Genomic DNA, 20,595 nt, shown 5'->3' with positions numbered 1-20,595 from the left:
TCCGCACATAGCCGACCACTCTGATCTTCAAGAGGACCAAATTTATCCCTTACAATCCTTTTACTCTTAATATACCTATAAAAGCTCTTTGGATTATCCTTCACTTTGACTGCCAAGGCAACTTCATGTCTTCTTTTAGCCCTCCTGATTTATTTCTTAAGTATTTTCTTGCACTTTTTATACTCCGCAAGTGCCTTATTTACTCCCTGTTTCCTATACATGTCATACAACTCTCTCTTCTTTATCAGAGTTGTGATATCCCTTGAGAACCAAGGTTCCTTATTCCTATTCACTTTGCCTTTAATCCTGACAGGAACATACAAGCTCTGCACTCTCAAAATTTCTCCTTTGAAGGCTTCCCACTTACCAATCACATCCTTGCCAGAGAACAACCTGTCCCAATCCACGCTTTTTAGATCCTTTCTCATTTCTTCAAATTTGGCCTTCTTCCAGTTCAGAACCTCAACCCTGGGACCAGACCTATCCTTGTCCATGATCAAATTGAAACTAATGGTGTTATGATCACTGGAGCCAAAGTGCTCCCCTACACACACTTCTATCACTTGTCCTAACTCGTTTCCTAACAGGAGATCCAATATTGTATCTCCTCTAACAACAGGAATTCTGCAGATGCTGGAAATTCAAGCAACATACATCAAAGTTGCTGGTGAACGCAGCAGGCCAAGCAGCATCTATAGGAAGAGGTGCAGTCGACGTTTCAGGCCGAGACCCTTCGTCAGGACTAACTGAAGGAAGAATGAGTAAGGGATTTGAAAGCTGGAGGGGGAGGGGGAGATGCAAAATGATAGGAGAAGACAGGAGGGGGAGGGATAGAGCCGAGAGCTGGACAGGTGATAGGCAAAAGGGGATACGAGAGGATCATGGGACAGGAGGTCCGGGAAGAAAGACAAGAGGGGGGGTGACCCAGAGGATGGGCAAGAGGTATATTCAGAGGGACAGAGGGAGAAAAAGGAGAGTGAGAGAAAGAATGTGTGCATAAAAATGAGTAACAGATGGGGTACGAGGGGGAGGTGGGGCCTTAGCAGAAGTTAGAGAAGTCGATGTTCATGCCATCAGGTTGGAGGCTACCCAGACGGAATATAAGGTGTTGTTCCTCCAACCTGAGTGTGGCTTCATCTTTACAGTAGAGGAGGCCGTGGATAGACATGTCAGAATGGGAATGGAATGTGGAATTAAAATGTGTGGCCACTGGGAGATCCTGCTTTCTCTGGCGGACAGAGCGTAGATGTTCAGCAAAGCGGTCTCCCAGTCTGCGTCGGGTCTCACCAATATATAAAAGGCCACATCGGGAGCACCGGACGCATTATATCACCCCAGTCGACTCACAGGTGAAGTGATGCCTCACCTGGAAGGACTGTTTGGGGCCCTGAATGGTGGTAAGGGAGGAAGTGTAAGGGCATGTGTAGCACTTGTTCCGCTTACACGGATAAGTGCCAGGAGGGAGATCAGTGGGGAAGGATGGGGGGGACAAATGGACAAGGGAGTTGTGTGGGGAGCGATCCCTGCGGAATGCAGGGGGGGGGGGAGGGAAAGATGTGCTTAGTGGTGGGATCCCGTTGGAGGTGGCAGAAGTTACTGAGAATAATATGTTGGACCCGGAGGCTGGTGGGGTGGTAGGTGAGGACCAGGGGAACCCTATTCCTAGTGGGGTGGTGGGAGGATGGAGTGAGAGCAGATGTACGTGAAATGGGGGAGATGCGTTTAAGAGCAGAGTTGATAGTGCAGGAAGGGAAGCCCCTTTCTTTAAAAAATGAAGACATCTCCTCTAGTTGGTACCTCTATATATTGATTTAGAAAACCTTCCTGAACACATTTTACAAACTCTAAACCATCTAGACCCCTAACAGTATGGGAGTCCCAATCAATATATGGAAAATTAAAATCCCCTACCACCACAACTTTATGTTTCCTGCAGTTGCCTGCTATCTCTCTGCAGATTTGCTCCTCCAATTCTCGCTGACTATTGGGTGGTCTATAATACAAGCCCACTAATGTGGCCATACCTTTCCCGTTTCTCACCTCCTCCCATAAGGACATCCTGGAGGAAGCCCAAGCTCTCAGCGTTCATACCTGTAGGGCCTGCAACACCTCCTCTTGGAGCGTTCCAGTTGTCCAGCGCCCCTGTGGATTCGGGGACGTCGCAGGGTGATGTGCTGACCCAAGTGAGATCCTGGCTCCCCCTCCATCCTTCTGACGAGTGGCCGCAGGTGAGTTCAGGCACTTGCAGCGGCAACCTCTGTTCCCGGCATACTGGGGGTGGGGTGATGTCAGGGGGAGGGGCAGAGAGGTGGTGATGAGTGGGGAAGAATAGTGGAAACATTGAAGAGAAGCAGTGAGCTATTCAGCCCATCTCTACCATTCTGCTCATTTTTTAACCAGTCAGAGACCGACTGTCAGACACCCTTCAGGACTACACCTCATGGAGTAGGGGGTCAGGGGTCCAGTATTTAAACTCCTGACATCCCAACAGAGGGCAGGTGTGTGAAACACCTCCTCCCCCACACACCCGTCATCGCTGCCTTGCTTTCCTACCCCACTACGTTCTCCCCAAACCACACCCCCATCTGCCTCACCCACCATCCATTTTCATTCCCATACGCCACCCCATCTGCATTCCTCAATCGCCCAACCCACTTCCTCTACCCCCATTCTCCCCTCCTCTCAACCACCTTTCTCCTTTTCCAGTCCCTCTCCGCTGCTGTCCCCATCTCTCAAACCATTCGTCCTTCATTCCATCCCACTCCCCTTCGTCTCCCTACTGTACCTCTCAGCACCCCTCCTCCTTCCGCCTCTCCCGCCCACATACCCAACTCCTTTCCACCCCACCCTCTCTGAATACCATCACTCTCCCACCATCCCCCACCCCATGCCCTCATCCCATTCTGTCACCCCGACACCATCATTTCGTCACTCTCCCCACTCCCCTAACCCTTCTCCCATCTTCCCCCTCCCCGTCACCCCATCCCCCTCCTCAACCCAGCCCCTCCCCGTCACCCCTAACCCCTTCCTCATCCCAACCCCTCCCCATCACCCCTATCCCCCCAAAACAGACCCACCCGTCACTCCTATCTCCCCTCATCCCAGACCCTCCCCGTCACCCCTATCCACCCTCATCCCAGACCCTCCCCGTCACCCCATCAACCCTCATCCCAGACCCTCCCCGTCACCCTTATCCCCCTCATCCCAGACCCTCCCCGTCACCCCTATCCCCCCTCATCCCAGACCCTCCCCGTCACCCCATCCCCATTCCAGACCCTCCCTGTCACCCCATACCCCTCCCACGTCCCCATCCCCCTCCCCATCACCCCTATCCACCTCCTCAACCCCACCCATCCCCCTCCTCCCAGCCCCTCCCCGTCACCCCTATCCCCCTCCTCATCCCAGCCCCTCCCCGGCACCCCATCCCCCTCCTCATCCCAGCCCCACCCCGTCACCCCATCCCCCCTCATCCCAGTCCCTCCCCATCACCCCATCCCCCTCCCTTCCCTATCCACCTCCTCAACCCCACCCATCCCCCTCCTCCCAGCCCCTCCCCGTCACCCCTATACCCCTCCTCATCCCAGCCCCTCCCCGTCACCCCATACCCCCTCATCCCAGACCCTCCCTGTCACCCCTATCCCCCCTCATCCCAGACCCTCCTTGTCACCCCATCCCCATCACCCCTATCCACCTCCTCAACCCCACCCATCCCCCTCCGCCCAGCCCCTCCCCGGCACCCCATCCCCCTCCTCATCCCAGCCCCTCCCCATCACCCCTATCCCCCCTCATCCCAGACCCTCCACGTCATGCCTATCCCCCCTCATCCCAGACCCTCCCCGTCACCCCTATCCCCCTCCTCATCCCAGCCCCTCCCTGTCACCGCTATCCCCCTCCTCATCCCAGCCCCTCCCCGTCACTACTATCCCACTCCTCATCCCAGCCCCTCCTTCCTCTTCCCTTCCCCCTGCCACGTCCCCTCATCTTCCTCCTCCCCATCCCCCTCCCACGTCCCCTCATCTTCCTCCTCCCCATCCCCCTCCCCCCCACGTCCCCTCATCTTCCTCCTCCCCATCCCCCTCTCCCCTCTTACGTCTCCCCTATCCTCCTCCTCCCTCTCCTCTTCCCCCTCCCGCGTCCCCCTTATCCCACTCCCCTCCTCATCCCTCTCATCCCCATTCACACACACGCTTTCCACATCCCTTCTTCTTCTTCCTCCTCCTCTTCTTCATCCCCTCCCCCACCTCCATCTCCGACCCCTCCCTACATTTGCTATCCTTTTCCCTTCATTCACTCTACCCCTCTACCGTTCCTCTGCAGCCCACTCCATCCCCTGTGCCCCCACCCTTCCACACTCTATGCCCCCTCCCCGTCTATCCACTCTCCCCACCATCCGCCTGCCTCTGCCCTTTGTTTGTCTTTCCCTTCATCCCATCTCCTCATCCCCACCTATCCCACTCCGTTCCCCCTCCCCTCCTTGTTTCTCACCCTCCAGCGGCCTGGAAACACATCCGACCTCCTCTCCCCTTTGACCCGCCGTTCCGCCCTTCGCACCGCAATGACTGTTGCCCGGTAGACCGTATGCCTCCTATTGGCTGGTTCCAAAGCGTCGCCACGCTCTGATTGGCTGGTGCTAGGCAGCTTCCGCTGACACGCATCAGCGGGAGTTAGATTTCGTCGTATTCATTGGTGAGGGCTCGAACCGCCATCTGATTGGAAAAACGCGGCAACGTTCCCTCTCTATTGGTCGATGCGGTCGTGTCACTGAATGGACAGAGCGAAAAGCTCGCACTCTTCTATTGGGCAAGGACGCAGGATGGGCGGGGTGAGTGAGCGCGCAAGCCAATCAGCATCAACCGGCTATACAACTACATAGGCTTGTCACCTGCGGTACAAGGGGTGAATTAAATTACGTGGTCCTGCAGTGAAGACGGGTGATAGCTCTCTGTCCATTAGGAGTTGGTTTACTGTCGCTGCCCAATGGATGGGGGTGATGGTGAGTTTGTCAGCAGGCGGTGTAGTTGCCTGGCACTGACCAATGGGAAGGTAATAGAGGCAAAGCTGAAAGGTTTTGACTACTACAATGCGGTGGGAGGGAGCGTAACAGAACTGACCAATAGGAAAGGCGATTGATATGTCAATCGGGACTTGGTGACGTGTCACCATGGAGGCGGAATTATATTTGAAGACAATACAGGAAGGGCGGGAGTTTAGGTGTTGACCAATGACGATGGGGAACTTGGGCTGCTAACCAATGGAGATGGCGGTAGTTCAGGTCCCGCCTTTTGAGGGCGGGGACTGAATACACTAACCAATAAGGAGAAGGGAGTTGGAGGGTATGTGGCTGCAGGAAGTGGAGCTGGATCCCAGGCAGTAAAGGGTGAGTGAGCGGATGGCGCCAGGTTTTCGTGGACTTTTCATCCATTCAGACCATTTCATTATACAGTGCACTGTGCTGGTAGAGGCAAAACTACAGCAGAGTGCAGAATGATGTTACAGTCATAGAAAAAGTGCAGTGCTTTGCAAGTCAGTGATTTGCAAGGGCCATGACACGGTAGATTAGTCATAGTCATAGTCATACTTTATTGATCCCGGGGGAAATTGGTTTTCGTTACAGTTGCACCATAAATAATTAAATAGTAATAAAACCATAAATAGTTAAATAGTAATTTGTAAATTATGTCAGGAAATAAGTCCAGGACCAGCCTATTGGCTCAGGGTGTCTGACCCTCCAAGGGAGGAGTTGTAAAGTTTGATGGCCACAGGCAGGAATGACTTCCTATGACGCTCTGTGCTGCATCTCGGTGGAATGAGTCTCTGGCTGAATGTACTCCTGTGCCCAACCAGTACATTATGTAGTGGATGGAAGACATTGTCCAAGATGGCATGCAACTTGGACAGCATCCTCTTTTCAGACACCACCGTGAGAGAGTCCAGTTCCATCCCCACAACATCACTGGCCTTACGAATGAGTTTGTTGATTCTGTTGGTGTCTGCTACCCTCAGCCTGCTGCCCCAGCACACAACAGCAAACATGATCGCACTGGCCACCACAGACTCGTAGAACATCCTCAGCATCGTCCGGCAGATGTTAAAGGACCTCAGTCTCCTCAGGAAATAGAGACGGCTCTGACCCTTCTTGTAGACAGCCTCAGTGTTCTTAGACCAGTCCAGTTTATTGTCAATTCGTATCCCCGGGTATTTGTAATCCTCCACCATGTCCACACTGACCCCCTGGATGGAAATAGGGGTCACTGGTGCCTTAGCTCTCCTCACGTCTATCACCAGCTCCTTAGTCTTCTTCACATTAAGCTGCAGATAATTCTGCTCACACCATGTGACAAAGTTTCCTACCGTAGCCCTGTACTCAGCCTCATCTCCCTTGCTGATGCATCCAACTATGGCAGATCAAAATTGAGAGATCAAGAGACTGTCTAATGGTTCAATAGTCCCATAATGTCACTCCACACTTCAAGAAAGTAGAGAGGCAGAAGCCAGTTAGTCTGACCTCAGTGGGTAGAAAAATATTGGAGTCGATTGTTAAGGATGTGGTTTTTGGCTACTTGGAGGCACATGAAAAATAGGCTGTAGTTTCCTCAATGGAAAATCTTGCCTGACAAATCTGTTGGAATTCTTTGAAGAAACAACAAGCTGGAATTTGTGGACGTTGTGTACTTGGATTTTCATAAAGCCTTTGATGTGGTGCCACATATGAGGCTGCTGAACAAGTTAAGCTCTCAAGGAATTACAGGAATGATGCTAGCATGGATAGAGTATTGGCTGATTGGCAGGAGACAAAGAGAGCCTTTTCTGGTTGGCTGCCAGTGACTAGTGGTGTTCACTGTTGGGACCACTTATTTTTATGTGACACGTGAATAATTTGGATGATGGATTTGTGACCATGTTTGCAGACGATATGACGATAGGCAGAGGGTGGGTTGTTTTGAGGAGAGGGGCTATAGAGGACTAGACAGATTAGGAAAATGACAGATGGAATATAGTGTCTGGAAGTAGATTGTCATGCACTTTGGTAGTAGAAATGAAAGGGTCGACTATTTTATAAAATTCAAAAATGCAAAGTGCAAAGGGACTTGGGAGTCCTTGTGCATGATTCTCTAAGGGTTAATTTGCAAGTTGAGTATGTGATTTTTGCATTCTTTTTGAGAGGACTAGAATATGAAAGCAAGGATGTAATGTTGAGGCTTTATAAGGCCCTGGTGAGGCTTCTCTAGGAGTATTGTGTTACGAGAATACACATAAAATTAAGATGTTTGCTGGCCTGGGCTCGCATCAGTGGCATCAGCAGTTGGTCTGCCACCTGCCCTCAGGGGAAGGAGAGATAAGGAACAATGGAACTGTTTGAAGTGATGGACAGGCGATACCCCAGCAGGGGGATAAAAAGGGACAGGTTCGCTAAGACAGACACACGCCACCCGAGGTAACGAGACCCTGGAAGCGGTACGCTTCTCACGAGTGGGTGAGAAGTACCAGACAACGACCAGGGTGGAAAGGTACGATCAGCGGGAACCCGGTGTGTGTCCGCCCTTGCCTGGGTGCCGGGTTCACTGCAGAGGATCGACCGCATCTGGAGGAGGGGTCACAGTCGGTGACCTCAGGTGACATCACCAAGGACCCACCCAAAAGCTGTTTGTGAGCCATCTCGCTGGTCTGTGAGCCATCTCGCTGGTCTGTGAGTGAAGCAGTGTTCTGAATGATCAGTTGTTCCTATTCTATCTCTCTCTCCCCCCACGTTGTCCCTCGCCATGGCAACGATTACTGCGAACTAACTGGACTGAACTTTGAGTCATTTTGAAATTTGGTCATTTACCCCTAGACAACGATAGAGCTTGATTGATGCTGTTATCTTAATTCTGTGCACATGTGTGTTTATCATCGCTGAACTGTTGCATTTATTATCCTTTCGATTACTGTGTTGCTTGTTTCTTTAATAAAACTTTCTTAGTTCTAGTACTCCAGACTCCAACTGAGTGATCCATTTCTGCTGGTTTGGCAACCCAGTTACGGGGTACGTAACAATTGCGAGCAGTTTTGGGCCCCTTATCTAAGAAAGGATGTACTGATATTGGAAAGTGTTCAAAGGAAATTCACTAAAACGATCCCAGAATTGAAAGGCTTGTCATTTGAGAAGCATTTGATGGCTCTGGGGCCTCTACACACTGGAATTCAGAAGAATTACCTCATTGAAACTTAGCGAATGTTAAAAGGCTCCAGAAGAGTGGATGTGGAGAGGATGTTTCCTATAGTGGGGGAGTACAAAGGACATAGCCTCAGAATAGATGAAGTCCTTTTAGAATGGAGATGAAGAGGAATTTATTTAGCCAAAGAATGGTGAATCTGGGGAATTGTCTGCCACAGGCAGCTGTGGAGGTGAAGTCATTGGGTATATTTAAGGCAGAGGTTGACAGATTCTTGATTAGTCAGAGCATGAAAGGATACGGGACAAGGCAGATTGGGGCTGAGAGGGGAAATGGATCAGCCATGATGGAATGGCAGAGCAGACTCGATGGGCCAAATGGCCTAATTCTGCTCCTAAATCTTGTGGTTTTCGACCCGGGGGAACCGAAGCTGACCTCTATCTGGTCACCTCTTAGCCTCCTGCACTCTGGGGGACACAGTCCTGGCCTCTCCACTCTCTCCGTGTGACTCAATGCAGGAGACCTTCGCAGTGCTGTCACATTGTTTCTATAGAGCGGCTGCCAGGCAGATCATTTCACCACGTCCATACGACCAGGTAGTGATATGCAATAATAACAGCAAAAATAGCATATTCATTTGATAACGGATTAAAGTCTGGCAATGAGGGAGAAAGTGCAGTGCAGGCAGACAATAAGTTGCAAGGCCGTAGAAGTCTAATCTTATTCAATAGTTCAATGGTCTTCAAGCAGCAGAATGGAATTGGAATTGGTTTATTGTTGTTTTGCATGCTGTTCCTACAAATCGGATCATTCATTGTGCATTTGGCTGTGGTAAAAGCTACAGAGAAAGTGAACGTCAAAGTGAAAGATCCTAATGAAGTAGATTGTGATGTGATGACTCCATCCGGTCGTACAAGAGGTCCGTTCAAGAATCTGTCGCCATCCTTCAAAACAGTTGCGTTGGCAAGAGTCATATCGATGGACTGTTAAGTTGGTTGCTCCCTTCTCAGCTCGTAACGCACTACAATTCAGGGTTGGAGGCTCAACTGGCCCAATTGTGTGGACCCTGTAGATCACACCCAACAACCTGACCGGTTAGTGCGCAATGCATTTCATAACTAAGGTGAAGGGTCAGCAGTGTTAGCTTCATGAGCTACTTCCGTACAGACGCAGAAAAGACGATCCAAATCGTATAATGCCCAGTCGCAAGCAGTGATGATCGGAAGTTCACTTAATCACTCTTTTGAAGTCTTGCGCATAGTGTGATTTTAATCCATAGTCTTCTCAGCCTCTGAGGCATCACACTGTAATTGTTACTAGTTCATCAAGCGAATTTGGAAAGTATTACCGGCCTGATCACACTGGGTGTATCATCTGGCCATAAGAATTCGCTGCTGCTATCCTGGTGGCTGAGTCGGCTCGTTTCCTGTCTGTAGTTAATCATTCCCATTAGCTAAGCCACACACCTTATAACAACAATTTCAGTAGACAATTAAAAAGCGGGAAAAAAAAATTAGAGTTAATTCATTGTGTTCTGTCGGAATTCCCGAAGAGATGAGAAGCCCACCTTGTGTCCACTGTCTTGTGCTACTCCGAAGTAATGAGAGTCAGTGTGAATCGTTCCAACAGCAGGAAATTGTTCAGGCAAAATGTTCGGCTGCTCGAGCAGACTAGGAGGAAGATAATCGGGCCGCCCCAGCTGTTGTATGAGGTACACACACACACACACACACAGCACATCCACTAAATTTCTTTCCCAGTATCACATCGGGAAGAAAATCTGTCAACAAAGAAGGATGACGTGTGGGCTTTGTGTGGGCTTTGTACAGGTAGTATTTTTAAATGGCCAGAATGATAATTATACAAGTTCTTCAGTACAATCCAGGAAAGGATCATTTAAAGTAAACCAGGTAGTCTGTAGTGCTGGTGGGAGTGGAAACTTTTATCAAAACTGCCTTGGCGCTCACAGTATCTTCAATCCCAATGGCCGGGCTGTCCACAAACCGAAACATAACGCTCGCGGACAATCCCATCATTTACATCCACCGACCGTCCGATTTCCATGAGGTTGCAACTTATTTACAATAATAGTTAATACGACGGGCATTCCTGCCTCTAGAGTTGATATTTTTTAAATATATTATGCACACACTCTACAAAGTTGATAATATCATTGTCTTTTGTATGACAATATATCAAGCTATTCTGCGAGGGGAAACAGTTTCTTAGGGCTTCTCCCAGATCAGTTCAGGTATCTTTAAATCAACGTGTCACTCGTACTCTCTGCACCCCTCCACCTCCCGTTTCCCATAGTGCTGTTGGGAGCCTCCAGCTGTGGCAGGACACGAGTACTGAGGCGGTGCCATTTAGCGTGGGCTTTGTTGTAACCATGCCTACGGGAAGAAGCCAAGGTAGAAACGATTATTCTTTGTCTGTTCTTTCTTTGTATTTTCATTCTTTAACTTTCCAAAGTTCAAAGTAAAATTTATGATCAGAGTACATACAAGTCACCACATACAACCCTGAGAATCTTTTTCTGCAGGCATAACTAACAAATCTCAAGAACAGTAACTGTAAGCATTAGGAGCTGTTAACTGTGAACAAACAGGCTGGTGCCCTGTCGCACTCACCTCAAATGTAAGCAAATGCTCTGCGAGGCTGGTTAAAGACTACATCTGCAGCATGCTACCACCCACAGTGAACCCCCTACAATTCGCCTACCGACGGAACTGGTCTACCCATGACGCCATAGCCACAGCACTACACACCGTCCTCACCTGGAGAAGAGGGATGCTGTTCCTGGACTACAGTTCAGTATTCCACACCATAATTCCTTCCAGGCTTGACAGGAAGCTCAGAGACCTCGGTCTGCACCCTACCTTGTGCAGGCAGCGAAAGGCAGCAATTCCAGGCAGTATGTTTGGAGTTCTAACCAGCAACTAATTGCTGTTTGGGATTGGTTAGGAAGAACAAGTTAAAAGAAGGCCGGAGCATGTGCAGCTGCCATCATTGGAGTGGACAGATTTTGAGGCTTAGCTCTTCAAGGCTTCAGTCAGAGAAGGCAAAAAAGAGAAGCTCCAGGTTGAAGTCTTTTCCCCCTCCCTTATTTCCATTTGCCCAGTTAGGACAGGAGAGATGTCAGCCAGGATAGTTGAATGCTCCTCTTGCGGAATGTGGGAAGGCAGGGAGATCTCCAGTGTCCCTGACGGCTAGAACTGCGAGGTGCATCCAGCTGCAGCTTCTAACGATCTGCGTTACGGAGTTGGAGCTGGAAATGGATAAATTCTGGATCGTTCGGGAGGCTGAAGGGGGTGATAGGCAGGGCATATAGAGAGGCAGTTGCACCCAAGGTGTGGGTCACAGGAAACTGGGTGACAGTCAGGAAGGGGAAAGGGGTTAAGGAGCCAGTGCAGAGTACCCTTGTGGCCATTCCCCCTCAACAACACTTTAGGTACTGTTCGGGGTGATGTAGCAAAGTCACAGTGGTAGGGTCTCTGGCACTGAGTCTTGCTCTGTGACTCGGAAGGGAAGGGGGAAGAAGAGGCGAGTTGTGGTGATAGAGGATTTGTTAGCTAGGGGAACAGAAAGGAGATACTGTGGGCGAGAACAAGTTTCCCAGATGGTATGTTGCCTCCCGGGTGCGAGGGTCTGTGATGTCTCAGATCAGGTCCTCGGTATTCTCAAGTGGAGGGTGACCAGCCAGAGGTCATGGTCCAAGTAGGTACCAAAGACGTGGGTAGAACAAGTGACAAGGATCTATATAGGGAGTTAGGTGCTAAGTTAAAGGACAGGACCTCCAGGGTTGTGATCTTAGGATTGCTACTTACTAGTCAGGCCAGAACTAGGAAGATTATGCAGTTTAATATGTAGCTAAGGAGTTCGTGTAGGAGGGAGGGCATAATAGTTTTGGGTCACTTGGCTCTCTTCCATGGAAGATGGGACCTGAACTGGAGAGGCACTAATTTCTAGTGGGAAGGTTTGTTAATGTTGCATGGTAGCATTTAAACTAGAGTGGTATGGGTGTGGCAACCAGAGCGCCAGAACAGGTAGTGGGGAGGTTGTGGAGACAAATGTTGGTAAGGCCTCAGACAAAGTCAGGAATCAAAAGGTTGAGCATAGTGGGACTAGTGTCCTGAGCTGCTTGTATTTCGATGCCAGAAGTATCGTAGGAAAGGTGGATGAGCTCAGGGCATGGATCAACACATGGGATTATGACATTGTAGCCATTAGTGAGAATTGGTTGCAGGAGAGGCAGGACTGGCAGTTTCCAGGGTTCCATTGTCTTAGATAGTGAATTGGTTGGCAGACGGGAAGCAAAGAGTGGGAATAAACGGGACCTTTTCAGAATGGCAGGCAGTGACTAGTGGGGTACCGCAAGACTCAGTGCTGGGGCCCCAGTTGTTTACAATATATATTAATGACTTAGACGAGGGAATTAAATGCAGCATCTCCAAGTTTGCAGATGATACGAAGCTGGGCGGTAGTGTTAGCTGTGAGGAGCATGCTAAGAGGATGCAGGGTGACTTGGATAGGTTAGGTGAGTGGGCAAATTCATGGCAGATACAATTTAATGTGGATAAATGTGAGGTTACCCACTTTGGTGGCAAAAACAGGAAAACAGATTCTTCACACACAGAGTGGTGAATCTGTGGAATTCTCTGCCACAGGAAACAGTTGAGGCCAGTTCATTGGCTATATTTAAGAGGGAGTTAGATATGGCCCTTGTGGCTAAAGGGATTGGGGGTATGGAGAGAAGGCAGGTACAAGGTTCTGAGTTGGATGATCAGCCATGATCATACTGAATGGCGGTGCAGGCTCGAAGGGCCGAATGGCCTACTCCTGCACCTATTTTCTATGTTTCTGTGTCTTAGATGTGACAGAATCAGAAGGATTAAAGGAGGAGAGTGGCATTACTAGCCAGGTAAAATGTCATGACAGTACTCTGTTAGGACAGACTGGAGAACTCGTCTAGTGAAGCATTATGGATGGAACTGAGAATTAAGAAAAGTGTAACCATTTTATTAGGGCTATATTACAGACTACGCAGGGATTTAGAGGAACAAATTTGTAAAGAGATCACAGACTGTTGCAAGAAACATAAGATTATTATAGTAGGTGATTTTAACTTTCCACATATGGACTGGGAATCCCATACTGTAAAAGGACTAGATGGGATAGAGTTTGTCAAATGTGTTCAGAAACATTTCCTTCAACATTATGTAGAAGTCGCAGCGTGAGAGTGTGTGATACTGGATCTGCTATTAGGGAATGAGACAGGGCAGGTGACAGAGGTTTGTGTAGGGGAACAATTTGCATCTAGTGACCACAATGCCATTAGTTTCAAAGTAAATATGCAAAAAGATAGGCCAGGTGCTCGGGTTGAGATTCTAAATTGGAGAAAGGCCAATGTTGATGGTAACAGAAATGATCTGGCAGGTGTGGCTTGGGGCATGTGTGTGTTGTGTATTTGGTAAGTGGAAGCCCTTCAAAAATGAAATTTTGAGAATTCAATGTATGTATGTGCCTGTCAGAATAAAAAGGTAAAGGTGACAAGTGTAGGGAGCCTCGATTTTCAAGAGATATTGAGGCTCTGACTAAGAGAAAATAGGAGGTGCATAGCAGGTACAGACAAGTTAGAACAAATGAGGTGCTTATGGAGTACAAGCAATGCAAGATAATACTTAAGGATGGCTAAAAGAAGGCATGAAGTTGCTCTAGCAGATAAATGAAGGTGAATCCTAAGGGATTCTACAGATAAGTCAAGAGCAAAAGTATTGCAAAGGACAAAACTGGCTCTTTAGAAGACCAGAATGGTAATGCAAGTGCGGAGCCAAAACAGATGTGGGAGATCTTAAATTTTTTTTTTACTCGGAAGATGGACAGAGAGTCTATAGAAGTGAGGTAAAATGGCATCAACTTCATGGACTCTGCACAGATTGCAGAGGACGAGGTGTTTGCTATCCTGGGGCAAATCTGGATGGATAAATCCCCAAGGCTTGACAAGGCGTTCCCTCATCCTACGGGAGGCAAGTGCAGAAATTGCAGGAAATAGCAGAGATACTTAAATCATACTTAGTGACAGGATTGGAGGAAGGCCAATGTTGTTCCACTATTTTTCAAAAAAGGCTGTAAACATAAACCAGGAAATTACAGGCCGGTGATTCTGACATCAGTTGTGGGAAAGATATTGGAAGGCATTTGACAGGACAGGATTTATAAGCCTTTGGGCAGACATGGACTGATTAAGAATAGTCAGCTTGGCTTTGTGAGTGGTAGATCTTGTCTAATCAGTCTTATAGAGTTTTTTGAGGAAATTACCAGGAATGTGGATGAAGGCAAGGCAGTGGATGTTATCTACACGGACTTTAGGAAGGAATTTGACAAGATCCCACATGGGAGGTTGGTCATGAAGTTTCAGTTACTCAGCATTCAGAATGAAGTAGTAAATTGGATTAGACCTTGTCTTTGTGGGAGAAGCCATAGAGTCTTAATAGATGGTTGCTTCTCTGACTGGAGGCCTGTGACTAGTAGAGTGCCACAGGTATTGGTGCTGGGCCCATTGTTGTTTGACATCTGTATCAATGATCTGGTTGATAATGTGGTTATCTGGATTAGTGAATTTGCAGATGACACTAAGACTGGGTTGTAGTGGACAGTGAGGAAGGCTATAATGGCTTGCAGAGGGATCTGGACTAGGTGGGAAAATGGGCAGAAAAATGCCAAATGGAATTTCATGCAGACAAGTGGGAGATTTTGCATTTTGGTAGGATCAGCATGGGTAGATCTTACACAGTAGGGCACTGATAGTGTGGTAGAACAAAGGGATCTAGGAATACAAGTTGAAAGTGGCATCACATGTAGACAGGGTCATAAAGAAAGCTCTTGCCACATTGGCATTCATAAATCAAATATTGAGTACTGGAGATGGGGTGTTACGTTGAAGTTGTATAACATGCTGGTGAGGCCTAATTTGGAGTATTGTGTGCAGTTTTGGTTACCTACCTACGGGAAAGATGTAAACAAGGTTGAAAGAGTGCAGAGAAAACTTGCAGGGATGTTGCTAAACCTGAGTTATAAGTGAAGATTGAATAGGTTAGAACTGTACTTCTTAGAATGTAGAAAATTGAGAGGAGATTTGATTGAGATGCACAAAATTATGAGGGATACAGATAGGGTAAATGCAAGCAGGCTTTTTCCATTGAGGTTGGGCGGGACTACAACCAGAAGTCATGGGTTAAGGGTGAAAGGTGAAAAGTTTAAAGGGAACACAAAGGGTAACTTTTTTATGCAGAGAGTCCTGAGAGTATTGGACGAGCTGCCAGCACAAGTGGTGCATGCGAGCTTGATCTCAAAATTTAAGAGTAAGTTTGGAAAGGTACATGGATGGTAGGGGTATGGAAGGCTGTGGTCTTGGTGCAAGCCGATGGGAGTAGACAGCTTAAATGGTTTCAGCAAATGGTTTCAATGGGCCTGTTTCTCTGCTGTACTTCTCTAAGACTTTTATGTTGAAACATACAAATGATAACAAGACTTCAAAACAGGAAGTGACACTGATAATATTAACCTTTATATCTCTCCTCATGAACTACCTGCTGAGTATTTCTAGTGTTCATTTTGTGGTTTACAATTAGATGGATTCCTATGCACTTCAAGTTCTGCTGAAATAGCTAAATTTTAATGTTTTTCCATAATTGATAGTTAAGTTAATAATTTCTCCAGACCAATGGGGAACAGGGTAATATAGGGTCACATTCTTTATACCTCCCAGTGGCTAATTTCAGAATCAGGGATCTAAATCTTGGATTAAAATACTAACCAACACATAGATGTGCCAAGTGGAATCAACAAAAAGTGGAGAAAATTTCTAAAGATCAAAGCAAGAAATTCCAGGTACCTAACAGAAACAGTGTTAGGGTTTTCAAGTGGGTTCAAGAATCTGACAGCGATGGGGAAAAACCTAGAGCTGTGGATCTTCAGGAGATCCATAGAGTCCTATTGCTGAGATAGGGTTAGTGCAAAACTCTTCCTGAAACCGGTAGAATGGGATGGGACTTCAGCCTTCTGTACCTCCTGCCCGAGAAGATGGCATGGCCTGGATGGTGAGGATTTTTGATGATGGATGTTGCCTTTTTGAGCCAGCATGTCCTGCAGATACTGCTGATGATGGGGAGGGATGCACCCACGATGTATTGGGTTCTTGCGTGCTGTTCCAAGCAAGCTCATCACCAAACAGCAGACCCTGGGAGTTAATGCATCCTTCCACAAATGGTTCCTTAACATTCTGACCAACAGACCATAACCTGTAAGGATTGGTATCAACACCTCCACCATGAACATTCTAAACTTTGATGCTCTACAAAGCTGCGTCCTCAGCCCCCTACTCTACTATCTGTATACTCATGATTGCCTGGCCAGATTCTGCTCCATCTACAAGCTTACAGATGATAGCACTGTAGTCGGCCGTGTTTCAAATGATGATGAGTCGGAGTACAGGAAGGAGGTAGAGAGGTTAGTGAGATGGTGTCATGACAACAACCTTTCCCTCAATGTCAATAAAACAAGAGTTGATCATTGACCAGGAAGGGGCCAATGCGCATGCTCCTGTATACATCAGTGGTGTTGAGGTTGAGAGTTTCAAGTTCCTCCCTGTACTGGTCCAACCAAGTTGATGTCTTGGCCAAGAAGGCTCACCAACGCCTGTAGGCTGAAGAGATTTGGAATGTCCTATTGAAAAAAGGAATTGCCTTTTAAACTCACGGGACAGCATAGGCCATCAACTTTTTTGCTGTTGATGTTTCTGTAGCAGGCAATTTCTTTTTTACGAGGTCGAGTTGCTAGCTCGACGCTCAACCCAGCACGAAAGCGTGCCAGGAGAGCCGGCTGGGTTTGAACTCCAAAGTCCGGCGCTGATGCCACTACGCCAACAGCCAGCAAATGTCCCATTGACTCCTACCATTTTTTTTTTATCAATGCACCATAGAAAACATTCTGTATGGATGCACGATGAATTGGTATAGCAACTGCTCTGTGTATGACCAAAGGAAACTACAAAGAGTTGTGGACGCAACTCAGCACATTGCAGGAATCAGCCTCCCCTCCATGGAGTCTGTTTACACTTCTCACTGCCTCAGTAAGACAGCCGGCATAATCGAAGACTCCACTCACCGCAGACGTTCTTTGTCCTCCCTATGCCTGTTGGGCAGAAGATACAAAAGCTTGAAAGCACGTACACCAGGTTCAACGACAGCTTCTCTCCCAATAATATCATACTCTTGAACGGACCTTTGATAGAATAAGATGGACTCTTAGCCTCACAATCTGTCTTGCACTTCGTCATTTATCTGCACTTCACTTTATTGGTAGCTTTTACACTTTATTCTGCACTGCTATTCTTTTACTTTATTGTAGCTCAAGGCTCTGTGTAATTACCTGACCCGTATAAACAGTATGCAAAACAAGTTTTTCCACTGTGTGTCGGTACGTGTGAAAATCATAAACCAGAAACCAGCACTGAAAAAATGTATGTAGCGGTACCACATGTGACTGAGACGGGGGGGGGGTGGGGGGGATGGTTTCTGCAATGTGCTGAGCTGTTTCTACAACTCTTTAACTGTGTTTTCTTGTGGTCAGGTGCAGAGCAGTTGTCGTACCAAACCATGATGCGTCTGGGCAGAATGCTTTCAATGGTGCATCTGTAGACATTGAGGGTCAAATTTCTCTAGCCTCCAAAGGAAGTAGAGGCATTGGTGGACTTTCCTGGCCATATGTCAATGGGATTGGACAGGGACTGATTATTGATGATGTTCACAGCTCAGCTTGAAGCTGTCAACTTTCTCAACCTCAGCACCACTGATGTAAACAGGAGCGTGTACAGCCTCCCACCCCTCTCCCAACCTTCCTGAAGTCAATGACCAGCTCTTTTGCTGACTTTAAGGGAAATGTTGTTGTCATGATACCATGTCACTAAGCTCTCTATCTCCTTCCTGAACTCTGACTCATTGTTATCTTCAGTATTGTCCTCTACAGAGGTATCATCTGCTATACTGTCTATACAACCCTGTATGTACAGGGAGTAGTGTCAGGCACAGAGGATGTAGTTTTGTGGGATAATAATCATGGAATGAAGAGAGACGGGTTGAGGCCTGAAAGGAGAGAGGGATAAAAGGGAGGAGTTTTGGGAGTGTGCCCCAGCAGATCTTCTCCATTCCACTCCCTCGCTCCCCCTTCTCCGTCCACTTCTCCTTGCCCTTCCACTTCCCTCCCTTCGACCATGTTGATCCTTTCCCTCCCCGTTCATGACCATTAATCTCTCCCTCCCTCACTCTCCATGACCATTTACTTCTCCCTCCGTCTCATTCCCTTTCTCCCTCCCTCACTCTCCATGACCATTTACTTCTCCCTCCATCTCATTCCCTTTCTCCCTCCCTCACCTCCCTTTCTCCCTCTCCCTATTCCCTCTACTCCCCGCCTATTCCTCCCTCACCCGCTTCATGACCATTAACCCTTCCATTGCTGGAGTTAACCCCTTCCTCTGTTAACTCCCCCTCTCCTCCCCGATTAACTCCCCTAGTAAAAGTTAACCCTTTCCCTTTCCTTTGTGCGTTAATCTCTCCCCTGTGACCATTAACCCCTTCCTCTCCCCTGTGAATATTAAATCCTTCCCCTTTGAAATAACTCCTCTTCTACTGTATGTTAACTCCTCTGTCTATTAACCTCCCCATCTGACATGAGTTAACACTTCCCCACTGTGACCATGAACCCCCCTCTCCCCCTCTGATTGAGTTGACCCCTCTTTCTCTGTGACCATTAACCCCTCCCCATCACTGAGTTAAGCCCTCTCCCTCTGTGAGTGTTAACCACTTGCTTTCTCTCCCCCAGGCCGCACCATGCCTAGGATGGACCGCGCCATTTTCTGCAGCGAGAAGTACGGTGGAGGTGGGGCCCACCACTATATCCACGACCTGGAAGGGAGGTTGCTGAGAAAGCAGGAGAAAACGGGCCAAGTGGCCAACTCCTTGGCAAGAGGGATCTCGGTGAGTGGTGGAAAAGGAGGGCGCTGCCCGACACCAACAGATGGGGGCAATTAGGGATGAGCAACAAATGCTGGCAAATTACCCACTTTCTCGAGGGGATAATGAAGGATGTGTGATAAATGCTGGTAAGTGCCCCACCTCAGGGGGTGAGTAGGGATGGGTCATAAAGCTTTTCTTCCCCAAACACAACACCCTCCAGGGATGTCACTTAATTTTTCAGCCCTTTCTAGCACAGCCTGAAATCTCTTTGTCTCTGAGCTCTGGGACCGAGCCTTGAGGGAAGAAAATCCCAACGATTCTAATGCGTCAGGGGAAGAAATTGTTTTCCACCTCCATGTAGAGCAGTTGGTTCCTTATTCAAAGATTGTGATGACCCACCAGATCCAAACTCCGTCACTTCCATCAGTCTCAAATTCCACAACCTACACTGCTCTATCTCTCCCTGAACAGTAGCTTCCAACCCTCAATACACAGTTTGTAATCTCTTCTGCCAATGATGCAGTAGCTTTGAGTTGGAATATTCACAGTAACCTTCCCCTTTCACATTTCTCTTTCAGTCTGTCTTCCTTCCACAAGGATACCCAGAGAGCGTCAGTGCTGATTACTTGTCTTACCAGGTCTGGGACACCGTACAGGTCAGTGCAAAACCAGGGCTCCCATGGGGAGAGGGGGGATGATGTATCCAACAACCATTCCCAGAGAGAGTGGTGTGTCTGGTACCTGGTCCCAAGGGGGTGGAGAGGGTATTATGTTTGATGCCCAGTGCCAGAGGAGAGGGAGAAGATAATGAGTCTAACGCCCAATCTCAGAGGGGTGGGGGCGGGGGGGGAGAGGACAGTTTGACTTGGATTTGTTAATGTGAGCTCGGTCCCACATGGGTGGGTTCGACGACTCCAGCTTTTTGCAGGTGTCGATTGCTAAGAGGATGTGGGGACAGAGCTGAGGGTCAGTGTCCTTTGTCATCCCCAGCAGCTGTGAAACAGGAACAGGGGCTGTTCCAGGGACGTACAAGAAGATAGATATCAATCGCTGCTGAAAGGTCATCAACTCAGTGAAGGACACTCTTTGGCCTGCCCAGGATGTGTTGTTCTTCCAGCACAGTGAGATGTCTGTTGGGGAATGCTGTAGAAAGTCATGGTACAGGCTAAAGAACACAGGAAACAGATGCAGGAGTTGGCCATCTGACCCTTGGAGCCTGCGTCACCATTCAGAAAAATCTCCGCTGAACAAGCCATGAGCTCAACTTCACCTATCTGCCCTGTAACCCTTAATTCCCCCGCTATGTGCAAATCTACCATATTTTACTGTGTTTGAAGTATATTGTAATGAGGTAGCCTCTACTGCTTCACTGGGCAAAGAATTCCACTAATTCAGTCCTCTCCGGGGAAAAGGATTTCCTCTTCCCCTCC

General features: G+C 48.1%; 2 protein-coding genes across 4 annotated transcripts in view; one reads left to right on the top strand and one right to left on the bottom strand.

The window, feature by feature from the left end:
* Positions 1–4,576, bottom strand: part of prr14 (proline rich 14) — a 43,280-nt gene extending 38,704 nt beyond the window's left edge. The window contains exons 1-2 of the mRNA XM_063062453.1: positions 4,486–4,576; positions 2,092–2,271 (exon numbers count right to left, since the gene is read on the bottom strand). Coding sequence (XP_062918523.1) covers positions 2,092–2,207 — 116 coding nt within the window. The 5' untranslated portion in view covers positions 2,208–2,271; positions 4,486–4,576. The remainder of the gene's footprint in view (positions 1–2,091; positions 2,272–4,485) is intronic.
* Positions 4,577–4,882: 306 nt separating this feature from the next.
* rusf1 (RUS family member 1) overlaps positions 4,883–20,595 on the top strand; it is a 28,775-nt gene continuing 13,062 nt past the window's right edge. The window contains exons 1-3 of one of the 3 annotated variants that reach the window (XM_063062446.1): positions 4,883–4,993; positions 19,032–19,186; positions 19,744–19,821. In XM_063062446.1, the coding sequence (XP_062918516.1) occupies positions 4,978–4,993; positions 19,032–19,186; positions 19,744–19,821 (249 nt within the window). In that variant the 5' untranslated portion in view covers positions 4,883–4,977. Of the gene's footprint in view, positions 4,994–5,016; positions 5,044–5,334; positions 5,378–19,031; positions 19,187–19,743; positions 19,822–20,595 lie in introns of those variants that run through there. The other 2 variants (XM_063062448.1, XM_063062447.1) reach the window with 2 other exon arrangements.

This window comes from Mobula hypostoma, chromosome 11, assembly GCF_963921235.1.
Source record: "Mobula hypostoma chromosome 11, sMobHyp1.1, whole genome shotgun sequence".
NCBI classification, from domain to species: Eukaryota; Metazoa; Chordata; class Chondrichthyes; order Myliobatiformes; family Myliobatidae; genus Mobula; species Mobula hypostoma.
Note: the sequence above shows the minus strand (reverse complement) of the source record. Positions and strands in the feature narration are given on the sequence as shown.